The sequence below is a fragment of the Uloborus diversus genome, chromosome 7 (genome assembly GCF_026930045.1).
Source record: "Uloborus diversus isolate 005 chromosome 7, Udiv.v.3.1, whole genome shotgun sequence".
In the NCBI taxonomy this organism is placed as follows: Eukaryota; Metazoa; Arthropoda; class Arachnida; order Araneae; family Uloboridae; genus Uloborus; species Uloborus diversus.
The window spans coordinates 19,882,049-19,902,854 of NC_072737.1; the positions used below are offsets into that span (position 1 = coordinate 19,882,049).

Sequence of the window (20,806 nt, forward strand, 5' to 3'; positions counted from 1 at the left end):
ACTCTACCCCTTGTCTTGTCTTGTGCTCTCGTTGGAGAGTGTGGAGCCGGCGTAAGATTTGAATACAATTTAACGAAGGAATAAGAGAGCGTTGTTTCGAAAGCTTATAATTTTGTACCTTGGAGGGGTAAGAGAAGGGGTGGGGACTTTAAAAAAAAGTTCCTCTTAGATACTAACTACTGATGAAAATTCAACTTGTTCCTAATTTATTTCAATAAAAACCTTTTTATTGACAAATGTATTTAAATTGATTATGCAGTTTATTTTATGAGACTTTCAGGAAGAAGGGTAACGGCACCAGTAATAGACAAGAATCCAGTAACAGACATTCATAAATTTGTATTTAAATAATAAGAATTTTAGGCGGGTAAAACTGATGTTGCTGAGGCCCATGAATACGGTACAACCATAATAAATTTTATGAGCCAGTTTGTATTTACAAGGCAGTGGTGGAAGGCTATGAACAGCCACTACGAGTTCAGCTGATGTTTCATGTTCATTTGAATTTAATGAGGCTTTAGTTCTAAAAATAAAGAACTCACACACACATTTTGAAGATAAAAGGGGAATTTTGTCGAAGATTCATCCTTTCCTCAACCTATCTGTTACTGGGTGGCATCAGATTCTGCAGTGTCTGTTACTAGACGTCGGACGTTTTTTCGAAATTGAGCAAATAAAAGTATAATTAACTCATCCAGAGGATCCAGAAGCAGCCAAACGTTCGATGAGATGTAGTTGCACGAGAGAAAAATAGTTTAAAAGTCTAAATACATTAAAAGGCTCGGAAAATTGAGTTAACCTGACAGCGATGTCTTAAGCACGTCTGCTACTGGTGCCGTTACTCTACTTTATGCTACAACTTTGAAAAGAAATTGCAGTAAATGCAGGGGCGTGAAAAGGGGGAGGAGAAGGGTCACCTGTTGGCCCGAGCCCGAGATTTTTTAAAAAGACGGGTAGTATATATGTAGGGACATAGGGATAAACAATAGGGAGGGGGATGGTAAACGTCATTTGTGACGAGCGCCAAAATTTATGTGCTCGCCCCTGAATAAATGTATTATTGCCTTAGCATACAAATACAAATGTGACGACCAGCAACAGGCTCTTGGCCCAGCTAGGCTGGTCCCAATCAATTTATAAGTCACAGATGAATATCAACAGCCTTCTTAAAGCTATCCACCCCCTTGCTCATTACCACCTCTTCCGGTAAGCTGTCCCTACTGAAGTAGTAGTTTTTTCTTATTTCCAGGTTAGCCTGAGATTAACAGGCCTGAGATCTAGTCTAATATTAATACTTAGTGTTTAACTTGAAGACAGAACATCGGGATATATTCTTACCCTCGTATCTGGCCTGGAATCCCTTGTAGAATCCGCCTGGTTTGGAAAAATGGTAAGTGACCAGCATCCGGTGTCCGATAGAGATGAATTTCTCGTCTGGAACACGACTGCCGCAGAACCTACCTGGGTAAAAGGAAAGGCGTCTCACTGGGGCCACAGGGAACACATTTTGGACCAAACACAACAAAAAGACAGACTAGAACGAAGTGTCAGTTTTTGAGCAATCACATTGCTTATTGTTCTCACTTGACTGTTTTGATGTCCAATGATTTTATTTCCCCCCCCCCGCCCTCCTCTGCAGCACCCCCGTCGACCGGCCCCTCCCGATGCTGCTCCTCTAGCGAAAACCGTATCCAGGTTGCATCAATATCCTATACACACGCGCATACATACACACACCTACACACACACATACACACACCCACACACATACGCACCCACACATACCCACACAATCATGCCTGCACACAGACACAAACACACACATACACCTACAAACACAAACATACGTACATACACACACACCTACAAACACACACGCTTACATACACACACACCTACAAACACACACGCTTACATACACACGCACCTACAAACACACACGCTTACATACACACGCACCTACAAACACACACGCTTACATACACACACACACGCCCACATACACACACACACGCCTACATACACACACACACCTACAAACACACACACGCCTACATACATACACACACACACACACTCGTGATTGCGAAAAACATAATTTGAATTCAAGATGTCAAAATTCAAATTATTTTTTTTTCCTTTACTTTCTTTTAAAAAGAAAATTAGGATGATGACGCCAGACAAGATACAGCTAGTTTCACACAAATCATTATTAGACTAATTTGAGGACGGATCCAGAAATTTTTCAAGGGAGGGAAGATTGATTTTTATTACATACTTTTTACTATGTGTACTGATTTTAAAATATTGATTACAAAGATTTTGGACGAAACAGTTCCGGGATATTGTCCCAAATCAAAACCTCCTTTCTAACAACATCGTAGAAACTCATCTAAATTTGCGTTTTGTAAACTTCATTTTCGAAAAACTATCGGTGGAGAGTCCTCAAGGGAGGGGCGATCGCCCCCCCCCTTGTATCTGTCCCTGGGATAATTTATGCTTTAGGAGAATGATCATAAACTATTGGCCTACTACACACGAGGTAACTTCGTTGAAACGGCAGTCAACTGCAGTTTTCGAATCAAAATCTCAAGCATTTTGTACATTCTACGTAAAAAATTTAAAATCTTTTCCTCTGGTTTATTGTTCTTTTAATCTGAATTTAATGTCGTAATTGTCTTTAACATCATACTTTTAAAAAACCCCAAAATAATTTTTGATCGTTTTTAAAAATTAGTTTGAAAAGTTGTAACTAACTGACTACCCACTGGATGTACGAGATAGAAAAAGATAGGGACGAACCGACCGAGCAGAGGTGATATGTGTCTAATATCCTAACATTTTTACCTGCCATCTTGACATCTTTATGCTCGTTGATGTTTACATTGTAGCAATATAAAGAGCAACAGGTTTTACGATTTTAGCAACAGTATAGGGACGAACCGACAGAGCAGAGGTGATTTGTGTCCAATGTCCTAACATTGTTACCTGCTATCTTGACCTCTTTATACTTGTTGATGTTTACATTGTAGCAATATAAAGAGCAACAGGTTTTACGATTTCAGTAACTGTATAGGGACGAACCGACAGAGCAGAAGTGATTTGTGTCCAATGTCCTAACATTGTTACCTGCCATCTTGACCTCTTTATGCTTGTTGATTTTTACATTGTAGCAGTATAAACATCAACAGCTTTTAAGATTTCAGCAACAGTACGAGATAGAAAAAGATAGGGACGAACCGACCGAGCAATGGCGACTTGTTCCAATATCCGTCACGAATCTCCAGGTAGCTGCCCTCGCAGCTCGGGTCCGTGTCCAGGCCGGTTATTTCGAACGAGATCCGCTCCCCCTGAGTGGCGGAGATGCGCCACTCGCAGTGGTTCACGCCACTGCCGTGTCCCGGTGATGACTCGAAGGCAGGACTCTGCAGAAGGCCTGACGGCTCCTGGTGTGTCCGGCCACATTCTGGGAAGAAGAGAAAATTGGATGTATTTTTTACATTGCACTGCAAAAGCTAACCTGCAAGACCTTTATTTTTGCAACCGTTAGTCCGAGATGCATACTTCCAATTGCAAAAATGTTCAAAATTAGATGCAGGGTTAAGGTATTGAAAGTTTGAAGTAAAAATTAAAATGAGTCAAAAAATACGAAATTTAACTTTTTATACTGGCCCCAGGTCCCCCAACTTATATCTAGGGAAATAATCTCCATTGAAAAGTAATTCCAACCCAAAAAGTTTGAAATAAGTACGACCAATATTCACCGAGATATGAAACGCAGCATTTTGTGACTTACACCACTTTTCTCTCGCTGTCAATAACACCTTTTTGGGAGAAAATCTAGCTGTTAACGAGTGTTTAAAATGATATGTGTACATAGAGCGTAGTTTCTCAAATTGTTTGAAGTTTTGTAGTGTGTTTTTGCGTATCACGGCATAACATTTGCATTTATTTTTGAATAGCAATGAAAAATATAAATACCTTCTTTTTCTTACTTTGACGACCTGTCATTCTTCTGAAAGGGCGATAAGTTCCAATCTCATCTTCTGTATGGTCCCTAAAAACTTTAAACTCGAATATCTCCTTGAGTTTTGGTCGCACAAATGTCAAGTTTTTTGTGTCAGTAATAGTTTTCAATGGATACTATTTCCCTACATATAAGTTAGGGGACCTGAGGCCCGTATAAAAAGTTACATTTTGTGTTTTTTGACAAATTTTTATTTTTACTTCAAACTTTCACTATCTTAAAACTCTGCAGCTGAGTTTGAACATTTTTGCAATTGGAAGTATACATCTAGAGGCTTAACGGTTGCGAAAATAAAGGTCTTGCAGGTTAAAACGGAACACGCTGTATTTATTTATTATTACTTTCACAAGTGTCTCAAATACTAATTGTTTAAGTATATATATTTTTTAATATTGTGTTTTAGTTCGTTTTAAAAGGACAAGGAGGAGTTTCGTCACACAAATTCTCACCTCCGTTACTTAAACACAAAATGCCATTCCTCATTAACACGTGGCAGTAAAGACATCACATTTTATTTCCCATGATACGAGGGAGCCCCTTGTTTATTTTCAGCCATAAAGAGTGTGTTGTGAGCTTTTTTGTTGAAAAACAAGATTGTAGATTTTGTTTAAAAAACAAGTGTGGGGAACTTCTCACATCCGAGAACTTGACTTTCAGGGATGTAAATTAATGTAAAAAAAGAAGCGCACATGTTTTCATATGCTCAAAATGTGCAGATTGTAGCATCGAAGAAAAAATTTCTTACCCTGAAAAATGTATCTATTAGACCTACATTAATGGAAAATTCCTCACCTCCGTGAATCGTACCTCTGTGACAGACCTCATCAATCATATTTCTGAGGTGAGAGTAAATGATGAAGGGCAAATACATCAATTTTAGACAGGCTACCAAAATTATAAATTACCAGTATATTCTCAAATTTATTAATTTGGAAATATATCACTACTATGCTATTTTTCAACACAAATTTGAATTAAAATTTAAACGGTACTTTAAAAATTAGTTGAAAAGTTTGAAAAGTGAGTGTTTAATATTAGATTCACACTCATCGTTAAAATAGCTCATTGCTTCCACAATCAACAAAATTACTTCTCTGATATTAAATTGGCCTCTATTTCCAAACACTAAAAGGTCTTTTTTTTTTTTCATTTCAGTGAACAATGTTTTTATTTATTATTATTTTTTTTTTATATTTATGATTAAAATAAGAGAAATTTAGCCGGGCCATTGTTTATGGTTACTTCTACTGAGTAACACTTTCATGTAAGAATGAAAAAAAAAAAAAAGGTTTTGAAATTTAAATAAATTTTCGTTCAAAAGTTACACATTCTGGAGAATGACCCTTATATAGTGCCATAGTCGGGGAGGGTCCCCCGAAAAGTTTTTTTAAAAGCCATTTAAAACAAAACAAAACAAAAAAAAAGTTAAAATCACTTTATCACTTAAATATTTTTGCCGTTATGATTTTGCAAACATTATTGTATTGCAGCTATAGGATAAATTTAAGGGGAAAGAAAATTTTTACTTTTATACAAAACCACGAAAACTTAACAAAAGCCCGGATGAGGATGGAACTTTTGTGTTAATGCTCATTCTCCACATTTTTTGTCGAACTGGTCAAATCAATAAACTTAAATTTTATTTAATTGTTATTATTTCTTAATTTTGGATAACTATGTACTGTTTTAGTAGTTTTTCCTCCGTTTTCTGCCAAAAAAATACAAACATTTATTAAAATATAAATGGGGCTGTATAAAACAGAGAAATCAGCTTTTAAGACAGGTTTTAATTGCTTCTCTACCACTTCTCGTCTCTTCATTTTAGCTCAGACTGAAAAATAAGTATCCGAAAGCTATCTGAGGGGGCTAAGCGGAATACGAGACAAAAACATGCTAGGCCGGACATTATTTAACTGATTGCTATGACGACGTATTTATGTAAAGTTTGTGACTACCGGAAGGTCAAACAGAATAACAAAAACATCGTCCATTGATACAAAGTATCTAATATAATCATATGCAAAGGAAAAGCGAAGTCTGGTGGACTTATCAACGGATAGACAGAAACCACTTCTGTTTCCGCTGGCGTTTCCGAATTTCATATCTTCCGAGTCAATATTTGAAGTAGGCCGACACAGACGGACAATTAATCTCCTATGGAAAAGTTATAAATGGACGTCAAGCACGCGAGTTGATAAGAGTGCAGAAATTGTCGCATGTTTTCAGTTTCCCAAAGAGTTTTTCTTGTCCCTGTGGACATCCATCAAGTTGAGTGACCTCTGCTTCTTACACGCGCCTTATTCCATGGAAATTTGGTTCTCTTGGTGATACTGTTGAGTTGTCTGGCTAGGGAATGAGCATTCAAGCACAATCTTTTTCGGAAATGGTTAATCTTAATAACTGTACACCCTAAAAACAACAATTTAAAAAATGGCAGAAAACTACTCAAATTTGAACAAATCGCAGTGTCAAAATGGCGCCGACAATGTGGTATACAAATTTGAAACATTCAAATACTCATCAAACATTAAAATCAACATGTACTCATTTTTGAGGTATTTGTACTCATTTTTAAATATGCAATAGATTCAAAATTGAGTATTACCGAGTTACGTACTCATTTTTGAGCATGAAATAATTAAGCATACTATTTGAAAACATGGGTGCTCATATTTGAAACAAAGGGTTCCAAGAAAATTTAAAGCATAAATGTATACTCATTTTTGAAAACTGCATTTTTCTCAGGGTAGCATATGGTTTGTGACATTAATAACGTTTTTATTGATTTGTGCAATTATTTAGAAAAAAACTCTTGGATTGCAGTTAGGACAGGACTGCGGAGTTTGAAGGAAACTAAAAGACTCCAGGAGTTTTAGAGCCGTCGACTCCAACTCCTTTACCACAAATCAGTGCAACTCGACAGCTCTGAGTTAAGGTAGTCTGACCCAGTAAATAAACACTATGCAGTTTCATTTTAAATATTCACAAAAACACTGTAAGATTGTGACATTAAAGTAAAAGCATTTTTACGTAATTAGCAATTTGATCAACTTTTTGGAACCTGCCTCAGGTTTTCTTTTTTTTTTTGGGGGGGGGGAGTGATAAGTGACTCAGCAACCTAATAAATGAACACGTCTAGCCCCAGTAATAAAACATAAAAACTTTTAGTGGTTTTTTTTTTTTTTTTTTTTCAATTCCTCTAAGAAAAATTTTTGCTATTGAAAAATAAATTTATTACTGTTCATTCACTATGGTGTTGTTTGTTTGCTAGTTGTTTCATGGGAAATTGCACTCTAAGTTTATGAGTGCAGTTTCCAATACTTGTTCCAATTTTGATTCTGTAGTGTGGTGGAAAATTGTAAACTTCTAACGAGATGAGACACTTAATAAAAAAACACATGTTTTCTCCAAACACGTGTTAAATGAGAAAAATCTTATCACAAATATCTTTTTGTGTTTCCCTTCAGCAGTACTGAATGCAACGCCATGTTCCACTAGTAATGGTGATTTAGATCTTATTATTTTTTTTTTCCCGAGACTTACTGCAAACTCCATGACTTCTTCTAAACTATCACCAAGTTTCATGGATTTGATCCCTTGATTTTCTGTTTATGGCCTTTTCAAAGTAGAACTTTAATTTTAAAAATCTTTTGTATACCACCAAATAAACCAGTCGTCAACAACACTTAGGGAAAAAATAGGGCAAATCACTAAACAAAAAAATGGAAAGACATTGCCTTTTGGGTACCCCCACCCCCACACACGTCCCCTTCAGTTTGAATGTAAGTTGGATAAGAAACCCACAACCTTGAAACAACAGCCAAAATAAACGCTGCATTCAAATGACCACATTTTTGGCAATTCTGAATTTACGACGTCGATAAAAATTGTGGTAGCGGATTATAAATCAAAGCGAATTGCCCATTGAGAAATTCGAAACAATCGAAGAAGGCGAAACACGTTTGCGTCCATCCCATTGGATTGTACCCACCTCGTGCACTAGTTACTAGTTCTATTCGGTCATTGCTGCTTTATTCAGTTCAGTTTAATATCGAAGTCAATGGCTTTGTGTATTTGAATTAAGCTCACAAACGTGCACATGCTACTGAAAATATACGGAAGCTCTAGAAAATTCAACAAACTGCTTGAACATGTTTTCTGAAATTGGAAAAAAAAAAAATCCTGCCTTTTATTTATTTATTTACTCACAATTGAAAAACTGATGGGATTAAAATGATATGTTCTATTTGAGATACACAAGGCTGATGACAAACACAAAAGAACGTCAATTCCAAAAAAAATAATAATAGAATTCCTGAATTTCTTTTCTTTTATGGCATAAAATCGGTGTTCGCATTTCTGAGATATGAAGTTTTCCCGAATGGATGAACACAGAATAATCCATAATCAATAAGCGAAAGCGTTTTCTGAATCCTATAGCCATTGCATTTTTCCAAACAAATGAACACAGCAATACACGACTTAAAACAATCGGGATATTCCTTCAGTCAAAAGTACTACTTTTAGTCACTGAAATTGGTAGAATAAACAAAAAAAAAAAAAGTTACTTGTACCCAGAAAATACTTTTACTTTCCCAACATTTAACTTTTCATTGATTTTTCAAAATTTTTGTTTTTTTAAACCAAAATGTGTCATTCTGTGACGTCACAAGTGATGAAAGCCATCTTGAATCGGGAGCGTGGGGTTGGCTTTTAAGGCGAGATATCGCCTTTTAATGATTTTTTTTTTTTTCACAACGAGCAATTTATTAGCGGAACGAAAATTGTTAGCTAAATGAAATATTCATTTAGAGAAGTTTGGCAGGGTTCTGAAACTTTGTTCTGGTAACACTAGCGATTTGCTCACTTGTGACGTCAGCAGCCAAAATGTAAACAGCGGCTGAATGTCGTTTAAGATTTTTTCTAAGAGAGAAAATAAGTCAAAATTAAGCAGAAAAAGTAAATTACCCCATGTTTTCGACCCTGCTCTTTCAGAAAAAAAAATATTTTTGAACAATAGGAAACAACCTAATTGAAGGATATTGTAAGTGGAAAAAAAATAACGGTGTAACAGAAAGTTTTAGCACAAAACTGATGAAAAGATATTCGAATGAAAGTATGTCTCGCTATTCAACTTTCGGAGCATGCTAATTTTGAGTTTGACGTCGAAAACGATGCTTTCAATGTAGCGAATGAAATATGGAATCCAACTTACTGAAAGATTGAGCGAAAAGCAATGATCTACATGCAGTAAGTGTTTTTCGATGAGTACAGTGTCATTTAACCAAATTCGAAGCTTGGTGAGTTGTTGTTTGGTTAGAGGGGTTTCAAACACAAGCCGAACTAGCAGAAGTGACTAGAATTTCCCATTCTATGATGTCCAGGATATGTAACCGTTTCTGGAAACTAGGAATATAGGCCGATGACCAGATAAAGGTTGTAGACATGAAATTCCGGCCAACAAAGATAAATAATTAGCACTAACGGCTAAAAGACGTCAAAATATGCATTCGCATTTTCTTCATTCTGCTACTGTAACAAGAATTTCGACTCAATCTGTCTGAAACTGGCTCCACGTTGTAGGCATGTAAGCTTGGACAGTGATTGAAATGCGTTGGGTTAACAGCAAGACCCCGTCGTGGTTCTAAGGAGTGGACAACGTAATAAGTTTTCTGATCCTACTAATAATAGGCGTATTTTCATCGGGATGGAGCTCTGATGGGTTGCAATTGTATGAGATCCCTTCTTTATTGCAGTTCCTTACGCTGCAGGAATTTGCAATGATTTCATGTTAATGGACGACAACCGCAGGTCAAATTGTGATAACTTTGTGGATGATTTCCTTTTTGAGGAAGAAATCATACAAATCAATGGCCAGTATGCTCTCCAGAAACAAACCCAGTAGAGCATGTTTGGGACATCGAGACAAACGATTTACTGACAACCTATCGTCCCCGCAAACTCTCAAAAAACTTCTAGAGTACGCATTATACTTCAGCTCCTCATTAATAGCCAATAGCCGCAATGACTCCATTCCTTTAAGACAGGGCTCTCCAACCTACGGCCCGCGGGCTAAATCTGGCCCGCGAGCATATTTTAACCGGTCCGCGGGAAGCTTACAAAATGAAAACATTGCTTTTTTTAATTTGCCAATAAATTTCTTTTTTGAGCATTTTAAAAGAAAACTAAGCCAAGAAAATCCCAAAAATCACTTCCGTACATGATCGTAGCCAGAGGGGGGCAGGAAGGGGCAACTGCCTCTCCCTAGAAGAGAGTCTTACTTTCACTTTCCTCCCTCAAGTCACCAAACATAATTTAAATTTGCATTTTTAAGACTCCAATTTCAAAAAATTTCTGGACGATAGTTCAGAAAAAAGAAGGAAAAAAATCGTTGGTAATGGGGATGGGGGAACCGGAGAAAGTGTTAACTAAATTATCTGAATTCAAATATTGTTGTATTGTTGGCCCGCCTTGCCTCCAAACATTTACTTTGTGGCCCTTGAGCAAAAAAGGTTGGAAACCCCTGCTTTAAGACGTTCAATTGCTTTTGTTTTTTTTTTTTCATCCTACTTACTCTTATGTGATACCCGACCTGTCTTAAGAGCATGGATTGATTACTCCAAGAAAGCCTTATGTAACAGCAACAACATAAATGGGGCAGCAAAAAATAGAGAAATACAGTAGACCCTCGTTTTACGCGGGGGTTACGTTCCACGGAAATGCCGCGTAAATCGAAACCGCGTAAATGGAGATCTAATACCAGTGTTAAAATAGGGGTTTGGTACCGTAGATAACAAAATATACTTCATTCTAGTGGTGATTAATTGTGTAATAAGTTTAATGTGTGCATATATCGACTTTTATGCAGAGCATGCACAAAGAAAACAAATTAATTTCGTGCCCTGTTTATAAAGAGGAGCTGGCTATGATAGTCTTTTGGCAGTCATTAAGATTTTTTCTCTGTAATTCTTTGCAGAGCAAACGCATCCATGATCACTTGCGTCATTTCCATGATAGAATCTTCATTCACTAACAAATCAGAAAGATCATTTCTATTGTCAAGGAATAGCTCAAAATTTTCTATGTGAACGTTTTCGGTTGTGCGTCACCGACGTCGGTATCTCTGTTGGTTTTGACCGCCTTTGTCACCATTAAAAGCTCTTCTTCCAGTGAGTTCTGAACAGTGCTAGTTTCATAACTTTACTTCTGGAAAGAGCTCTGGAACCAATCGCATAAAATATCTCCAGGGGCCCCAAGTTCGGTCATTAGCACGCCAAAATGCAGTTGATTACGTGTAATCTGCAATCTTTAGGAGTTTGGATTTTGAAAGAGGGGAAAATGTTATCTGTTTGCATTGCCGCATCCGCGTAAAAACCGAAACTCATCCGCGTAAAATAAAATAAACGTGTCAAATCTTAAACCGCGTATAATCGAAACCTTGTAAAATAAACCCGCGTAAAAGGAGGGCCTACTGTAATGGCTCAAAGCTACCCTGAATAGGTAGGTGTACAAATGTCATGTATCTGCCTTCCAATATCTGAGAGGTGTTCATACTCACCGGGGCACTTGTAGAGCCTGTTGGTCTGCGCCACGTCTCCGGGGGACAGACGCAGTCTCTGTCCTATCTCGACCCCCCTCCCCTTGACCGGCAGAATGGTGTCGAGGGCCGTGCTCTTGGAGAAGGTGTTTCTTGCGTAGTGCATGATGCTCTCGTAGTCGTAGTTCAGCCCCAGCGAGTTCACCTCCTCCTCCGTCAGCTTGTTGAAGTTGTACTCCTGACCTGAAAAAGGGAGAGGCGCGAAACATTTATGGTGTTGATTTTGTGATATTTGTTCTAACCGAAATTATCATACAATATTAAAAGAAATCTGAAGTTTTGCTGTCCAGTTAACGTTTAGGATGATGGTTATAATTTTATAAAACTTGAAAATATTCTGCTCAATGAATTTTACCAAAAGTTTTGAAACAATTTAGAAATTTTTCTGTAATTAGTGAAATTTATGTTGTTTGCATGTCAAGTCACAACAAGAACTAATTAACAATGGAATTTCCAAACATAAAACTGAATAGACATTTGATATAGCAAAGAACAATCTGCAGTTTGGGAAATGATAACACAGTAACAGAGACAGTAATAACGTATTTTGCAGCCGCGCCGTCGCACAGTGGGGCGAAAACGCCAAAAAGCGTTTAAAAATGTTTTTAAACCTCTCTCGCTTGTTAGTTTACACAGGCATGTAATTATGGAGTTGTTTCGATTTGTGTGGGCTCTGGGTCATAAGTTCGCAGGTTTACGCAGCTAATTCCTTTTCAGGGTCTTTCTACAGACCATTGATAACTAATTAATATTAATTTCTAAGATGACATAAGAGGACATTTTTTTGTAGAGTGTTTTGAAAAAAATAACTTTGAATTCCCAAGTTTTCGGTTTTGATCAAAACCGATTTTCGGTTTGAGAATTTGATTACTCATTTTTTTTCGTCCTATTACTATCGTTGGACACGAGAGAAATTAAATATACCCGCCTTTAATAAGAAAAAAAAATTATAGACTGCTTGAAAGCAATTTTTGTAAATTACCGCATTCATTGTTCATCAACTTTCTAATGGCTCCCTTCAGCTTTGCAGTGGACGAAGGGCTCTGAAATTCCAGTTCTGATTGCCTAAAAGGTAGGCCTGTGCAAATTTATTAATCCTCAAGTGGTTTAATATAGGAAAAAAACATTTATAAGCGCTTTTTGGCCTTTTCGCTCCACTTTGCGTCACGGCAAATGTAAAATCAGGATACCTCAAAATAATTAAATAAATAAATAATAATAATAAAAGAAAGAAAAAGTTGCTGAAGATTTGCTCTTACCGGCCACGATGTTTCTGGTGATGATCTGGACGTGTCTGTCCCTGTCCGGCCGGGTGTGTTCGTGCCAGAAGCCAACCACGTGACCCAACTCGTGCACCACGATCCCGAACTTATCGCAGTTCTTGCCGATGGAGATGGCCTGGGCCCCGTTACCACGGCGACCCACGAACGAACAGCACCTAGAAGCAGACGATTTATAAATCACTAGATTTTGAAAGGTATCACATACATATTTGTAAAATGAGGTCGTTTCTAAAATTTTAAAAGTTTTTTTTTTCTTTTCTCGGAAAGAGAGCATGCTTAAAAACATAGGATCTGATCATTTTTTAAATAATTTGACAAAGTTTAATTTTTAAAAAAATATTTTAATCGGTGTGCTTTCATTGTTTACGCTTCTGCCGATGACATCGCAAATGATGAAATTCCATTCACGGTTGCCATTAGCAGAGCGCAATATTTAATTCGCATCTTTACTCACGTGTATTGGCAACGATAGGGTAGATAGCAAGAGTAGAGTGCAATGTTTAATTCGCTTCTTGATTATCATAAGTGGAAATGCGGTAGACAGATGTGCCAAAGTACATCACTTGTGACGTCATAAAGACCACGCCTTACTTTCAAAATCGGAAATTTTAAATAATTGATTAAAAATGAAGCGTTGGGAAAATGTAAGTTTTTTCTCGCTCCATGTTTTATTTTTTGCTTATTCCATCAATTTCATTGACTAAAAGTAGTACTTTTGACTGAAGGAAACAACTCCATTGAAATTTTGTGATGCGTATTTGTTTCTGGATTACAAAGTTGAAGACCTCAGTATAAGATGAGATCAGCTTAACTTTTTGCTAGGAAAATGAACTTTAAAAAAAAAATATATATATATTGTCTTTCACTCTCTACAATAACGAGATAAATCCAATTTTTGCCCGTTTTGTGTCTTACATTGGAAAAAAATGGAGAAACATATTTTCCTTCATTCTGTACAAGAGCGAGACATTACATAAGAAAGCATTGGAAAGGAGCAGTAACAGGCTACCTTTCGCGAGAAAGTGAAGAAAAACACTGGCAATGTTTTTTTTATTTTGAAACCGAAGTGTTGTTTTTCCCAAGACTTAAAAAAAAAAAAAATATTATTTGCATTTTTATTCAAAAACCAAAATGCATTTGAATTAGTGTAAATGCTTCGAACGAGAACGGGACAGCTCCGATGCGTAACAAATAATTACTTATCGGTGACATTATATTATAATAAAAAATCATTGAAATTGATTTTGTAAGGGGAAATTCTCACAAATTCAATTTCAAGAGAAAACTTTTCTGATTTCTTTTAAAATTGGAGTTGTCCACTTCTTGCACCAAGTTCTGCCATTATTCAATAATTTCGTGTAAATTAACAAGCTTCTCTGCCCTGATAACACGTGTGACCACATTTTACTTTTTTCTATATTATTGAGTTAAATTCCTGATTTATATCAATTTGGACCTGCTAAACACAAATGTATAAACTAAATTCCTGTAACGCGTTCCAATTTTAAGTTATGACAAATTGATTTTCCATAAACGGCTAAAAAATGAATTTTAAAAACTCATCTCTACACATGCTTATTTACTAATATTTTGAATTTCAGTAGAGTATGAATTAGTATAGTAATAATATACTGTTATACATACATACATTGTGAGGAGAAATGGATCAGGTTTTAGCATTAGGTAGAAAAAATAAGTCACATGTTATAAAAGAAACGATGAAAAATTAACTTTTTCTCGTGTGAATAGTAAAATTCTCTTGAATTAGAAACCAATAGTAATCTCTAAACATTTTTTCATTCAATTTTCATTAGTAACGTTCTTTTATAAATTTAATGTCTTGATGAAAGTGCTCACCTTGCTCATCACTCGCCAGTTCGAAGTGAGAATCCAAATGTATCTTCAAGGATATTCAGAACCGCATTTGTTTCATATTTTTGCAAGTTTTTCACTCAAAACTTGCCATTTTTAGTTTTATGAAAAACTAAATATCTTCGAATTTCCTCCTTTAGAGATAACCAAGCCGCTAGATCTTTTTGGGTGAGATTTTCATCGAGGCCATAGTTCTTCATAAGCATTCTTATTTGTCTTCTGACAGAAATGTCTTAACATGACTCGATTTGAGAAAAATACTTTTAAAATACAAAAATCCTTTACCATTTTCGTACGTAGCTTTGACAAAGAATTTTGTCGGGCCAAATTCTATATGTAAGGGCGGAAGAATTATTTTCTTAAGAATTAAGGGGAAAATTCAAAAACTAAGTGTTTGCCAGGTCAGAAAATTACAGCAATTCTAATTGAAATAAAATATTATATTAAACAATAAATGTTGCAGATGATATTTTTTACACTAGTCGACCCGTGCGGAACTCCGCACTGTGCTTCGAATCGTTTCATAAGGCATTTCGCTCTTTAAAAATTTCAAAGAAAGAACATTATGAAGAAGAACCGAAAAAAGTAAACGGATAAAAGTAAGCGCACATCAAGAGAAGGCATGTGGGCCGTGGTAGCCCGATCGGTAGAGTGTCGGATTCGGGGCCGGAGGGTCCTGAGTTCGAACCTCGATGGTCGAAGACCCACCGTTGTCATTAAAGGAGACTGAGCGACGTTAAATATGCTCGTGGTCTCAATGTCCTCCAAGTGAAACGATACCTCTGGGGGTGCTAGCACCAGGTAGCTATTAGCTCCTGGTCTAGTTCCAAATTCTCATTAACTATTCGATCCGGTGATGGTGCTGCCATCTATCGGTATAAAAATAATGGAGGCAAGGCACTTAGTATGCAGTCCTCGACATAAATACAGTTGTAGTCAGTTGTGACTCGGAATCGAATCGAAGAGAAGGCATGTAATTTGAAGACATAAGTAACAAAACCTCGTTAAATACAACGCCGTGGTAATTTGATCATCGCTCACCTTTTGGTTGTACGTATTTTCAATGCAAACATAAATATCATTAAAAGTGTGGCTGAGTGACTCGTGAAAAAGCAGTAATTTTGCATGTGGAAAAACAGGTTGTGGCAAATAAAGTCCTGCCCCTGTGAGCATCTGACGGAAAAAAAGAAACATTAAAGAGATATTTATTGGCCCGGATTCGAACTGGCGCTATTCTGATTAACAGCACGACACTCCAACAAACCTAGCAATTGCGCCTTCCTTTTCGAATGCTATTCATTGAAGGAATGCGTAGTAAAAAACAGCAAAAAAGCTTTTTGCCGAAAAAAAAAATAAGATCATGCGTCTATGTTTTGTCATTAGTCAGCATGATAAAATTCAAAATTATTCGTAAAACATGGAATTTGATTAAAGAATAAGGAAGATCTCACGTAGTGATTGAAACAAACATTCTAGGGAAATAATAAATTAGATTGAAAATAAGTGTTTTTATTTTTGAATATTAAACTATTTCCCATAGCAAGCTGCTTTAACCGTTACGGCTTAAATGCCCGCATATGTTTTTCTTTTAATCGAACACTTAAAATTCAAAACCAAAACCAGTTGAACTGAATCCGTTTTTTAAGTGTAATTTTCCGAACGTATATACAAAATGTATTTTTGTTTTCAGCCGAAAGCAGAGGAGTAGAAAATGATTTCTTAATAATGAAGTTGATAATAATTTTATTGCTTTATATCGTATTCGAATAAATAATTAAAGGTTTACTGGGTGAAACTCGTAGTTTCAATTTGGGTCAGTATTTTTTCATTTGTGCAAAAGGTTGAACACTGCTATTAGAAAAATCTACATTTCAGCATACAATGAAAATGTTTTTCTGCCCAAAAAGGATTCCCTTGAGGTAAATCTAATACTTTTTTTATGCTTACATTCTGCTTAGTGGTCTGGACAGAGTCAAAGCTTTAAAAAAAAAGGAAGATCACCCTTCGATTAACAGTCAACTTATCTGAATGATAACTGTAGCCTGCATAAAGGAGTCGAAACACCAAGTAGCATTCACACTGCATTTATTTTATTAGTTACGTTATCTGTTGTATGTTATGAGTACATGTAATGCGTAATATTAATGTAAATTTGCTATTATGTCGGACAGCCCGAGCTTGTCCGAAGTTCAGATAGTTTAAAGTCGAACACTCTACCGAAAAAAACTTATCAACTTAACCGAACAACTAAGTCCAGTGCATTGAAGCTTTATTTAAAAAAAAAAAAAACACACACACACACAGGTTAATTTTAATTTTTTTTTTCCTTGCCGAAAGCGACGCAAAAAATTGGAAAATTGTATTGGAACTTTGCTTCAAAAGCAAATTTGGCATAAGAACTACAGGCTGCATCAAGGTTTTACAACAGCAAGGGGCGTTTCCGAAAACTTGATTTTTAGATTGTCAGTCTATTTTTCATCATTAGCCGGCCTAATAAGTTTTAAAATGAGGGGGGAATTTCTTCAAGAGATAAGAAAGATCTCGCATACTGACAGAAAAATAATCCACAAAAATAATATATAAGATAAGATATTGAAGAGAACGATTAGCTTTAAAATAAGGTGTAAATCAAAGAAATCTATCAAGAATTGAGGAAGATCTCGCGTAGAAACAAAAAACAGGCTACAGAAATAATATATAAGGATAAGATATTGAAGTGGTTTTATTTTTGGAAAATTTTACAATTTGTTATCGCAGGCTGCTTGAACCGTTATGGCTTAGATGGCAGCACGTGTTCATCATTTAACAGCACGGTTAAAATACAAAATAATTTGAACTAAGTTCTTTTTTTATGCATAGCTTTTCGAATGTAGTAAAGACGTGATAGGCTATTTTTTTTTTTGCAAAAAGAAGGAAAAAATATGAATTTTACTCTTCAAATTAAATTAGTAATTTTTTTATTTGTACAAAGAGTCAAAAACTCATTAGAAGAATCTATGTTTCAATATACGATTAATTATCATTTTCTGAACAAAAATCAATTCCATTTTAGTCTGAAATCTTAAACCTGATAATTATATTTTCGCTTACATTATGCTTTAATTTTCTTTCCGGAGCCAAAGCTTTAAAAACCAAAAAAAAAAAAAGCCTTACAATTAAGAGTCGGTTTAGCTGAATGTTACATCTAGTTTTCATAACAGCAAGGAGCGTTTCAATCTCATCTATTCTATTCCCTCAGATGTTTTATTCATTGTTCACGTAATGCGCGATATTTCTCTAATTTTTTGATGCAGATTGTCCGGACATGGGCCCGAACACTCATTCTCCTGGTTACCAGTCGATCGCTCTGCCGATCGAGCTATTCAGCTCTGTCGGTCACAGTGCAAGTTAAAGTTATAAATTTAACCGAAAACCTCATTCTGGTTCTTTAAAACAGGTTTTTTTTTTTGACAGAAAAAAACAATTTTTAGGCCGTGGGTCTATTTTTCGTCAGTAGCCTGCACGATAAGCTTTAAAATAAGGTGTAAATCAAAGAAATCGATCAAGAATTGAGGAAGATCTCGCGTAGAAACAAAAAACAGGCTACAGAAATAATATATAAGCATATTAATGAGCTGTTCTATACTTCTAATTATTGAAATATATATGGAATTAAATTCTTTTTATCACATTATAAGCGAGGGTTTATGAAAATGTTAAACGGGTCATTACTACGAAACGTGACGTAATAGACATCCGTATCATTTACTAATTTTGGTTACAAATGTGTAAATAATTCAATACATGTGATATTATTTATGTTAGAAAAAACGTATCACACAGTGTAATTTTAAGCGCTGATTTTTCCATCTAATATATTTAGCTACACATTGCAATACTCTAAACTGTTAATATTGCCACTATGATATTGAATTGTCTTCCAATTCCTTCCCGATTTTCTAATGTTATTCCAACATGAAACCCTCATTAATGAACTGATTATTTGTGATGTCAAGAATAGGATTTTAGAAAAACGCAAAGGCAGCGAAATTCTACTATAGTCTTAAACCATTCAACTCTTCTGTTAAAAAGATGAAGAAATTGCTTCGGCTACAGCCAAGCTATATATATATATATATATATATATATATATATATATATTTTAAAAAGATATCTTCAACACATGTGTTAAAATCCTGTAGAAGAATTATTTATTTATTTTTTGCAGATTTTTGAAGAACAAAAAGCTGTGTTTTCGTTCTTACTTCATTGTGAAATTTATACGTTACAGTAAAACTTCAATAATTCGGACTCTATTAAACTGATCTTCGCTGAATTCGAACAATCATTGAGATGTAGATACTGTGTAAATAAAAGGCGAGAAAGCACAATAATGTATTTTTGTAGGCCGTGTTTTGTATTTTTGTTACATATTTTTGTAATTTTCTCTTATGCCCAGTTTTATATTTCAGTCTCATGAATTCAAAATACAATTTTTTCTGTGTACAGTAGTTTGTTTATGTACCCTGATTCAAATCATACAGGTTATTTTGATCAATCCGTACGGACGACTTTGATCCTTTATTAGTCCGACATAATGAGGTTCTATTGTACTTGGCAGATTTTTCTAGTTTTATTGAACTGTAATCAACTCTGGAAAGAGAGATTTGTTACTTCTGTATTTTAGCAGCAACAAATTTGCAAACAATAAAATATGCAAATTCAACCTTCATTTCCTTCAAATTGGTTTTTTACTTCCTTTTACAAACTAGTATGTTGTGGCCATCACGAAACTTTCTTCTATATTTTTCTTTTTTTTTTCTGATCCCTCCCCATGCTTGACGAGGAAGCAATATTCCCAACAAAAACAAAATTACACATGCAAAAACTTGACGACCATCCCAATGTCTGAATTATTGCAAAAGCAAAGCAAAGAGCGAAAATTGAAAGTTATTTCAAAAGCCTTGCTTGAATTAATTACAAATATTTTATTTGTTAACAAACATAAGATGGTAACAGTTAAAAATTTTAAATCATTGAGATAATATTTCCGATCATTTCCATACAATTAAAATCACGAGAAATAAGCAGACGATAATCTATAACGATTTATCTTTCTTATTGTTGCATTAATAAAGCTATTTTTATTCGCTAAAAAATAATGATAATAAAAATAAATCAGCACCTCTTGGCGCGATTGGCGCCAAAATTGAACCAAAGCCTGTTTACATATGGATTCACATATATTCCAAATTTCAACCAGAACGTAGCATTACTTCTTGAGATAGGGCACTCACAATGGAAAAAAAGAACGGGCGATTGCGCTACCCCGTTTTTAGCTATTGACACCAAAATAAAATCAGCTTTTATACCCACTAAGGGCTACTTGCCGATAAATTTTTCTTTCATTCCGTTCATTATTTCTTGAGATACAGCAGTCACAATTGACGACAAAAAACGTTCTGTAGTTCAACCCCCGTTTGAGTTATTGACACCAAAATTGAATCAGCACCTGTTCCTGTTACTGGCAACATATGGACCAAATTTTGTTTGATTCCGCCAGTTACTTCCTGAGGAATAGTAAGCACGCGTAACTCAAAAAACGTCCCGTTGCTCCATCCCCCTTGGAGGAATTCGCGCCAAAAACCAATGGGCACAAGTTCACATAAGGGCACATATGTGTACCAAATTTCGTTCGATTTCATGCGGTAGTTTTTGCTATAGAGCGGCCACAAAAAACTGGTCACACACGGACGTGACACACATACACACAGACAGACAGACATTTTCCAAAAATAGTCGAAATGGACTCAGCACACCTCAAAACGTTCGAATCCGTCAAAATTCGAAATTCGAAAATTTGCACGAATCCAATACTTTCTTCTATATATTAGATTAGAAGAAAGTAAAAAGGAAGTATTGTATTCGCGAAAATATTTTCTTTCAAAAATCGGTCTTAATTTCCATTTTGCTCACCCCCGAATGAATGTTGAGTTTTTTTTTTTCGACTCGACCACACGTGCATAAGTGTGTAAGAACGTATAGACA

At 35.6% G+C, this 20,806-nt stretch overlaps 1 protein-coding gene across 4 annotated transcripts in view; it reads right to left on the reverse strand.

Annotated features, from left to right (window-relative positions):
* Nucleotides 1–20,806, reverse strand: part of LOC129225818 (tolloid-like protein 1) — a gene marked incomplete at its 3' end in the record, with an annotated part of 126,022 nt that overhangs the window by 12,887 nt on the left and 92,329 nt on the right. For 3 of the 4 annotated variants that reach the window (XM_054860332.1, XM_054860333.1, XM_054860330.1), the window contains 4 exon segments: nucleotides 1,339–1,461; nucleotides 3,245–3,466; nucleotides 11,586–11,807; nucleotides 12,884–13,062. In XM_054860332.1, the coding sequence (XP_054716307.1) occupies nucleotides 1,339–1,461; nucleotides 3,245–3,466; nucleotides 11,586–11,807; nucleotides 12,884–13,062 (746 nt within the window). 4 annotated transcript variants of the gene reach the window in all.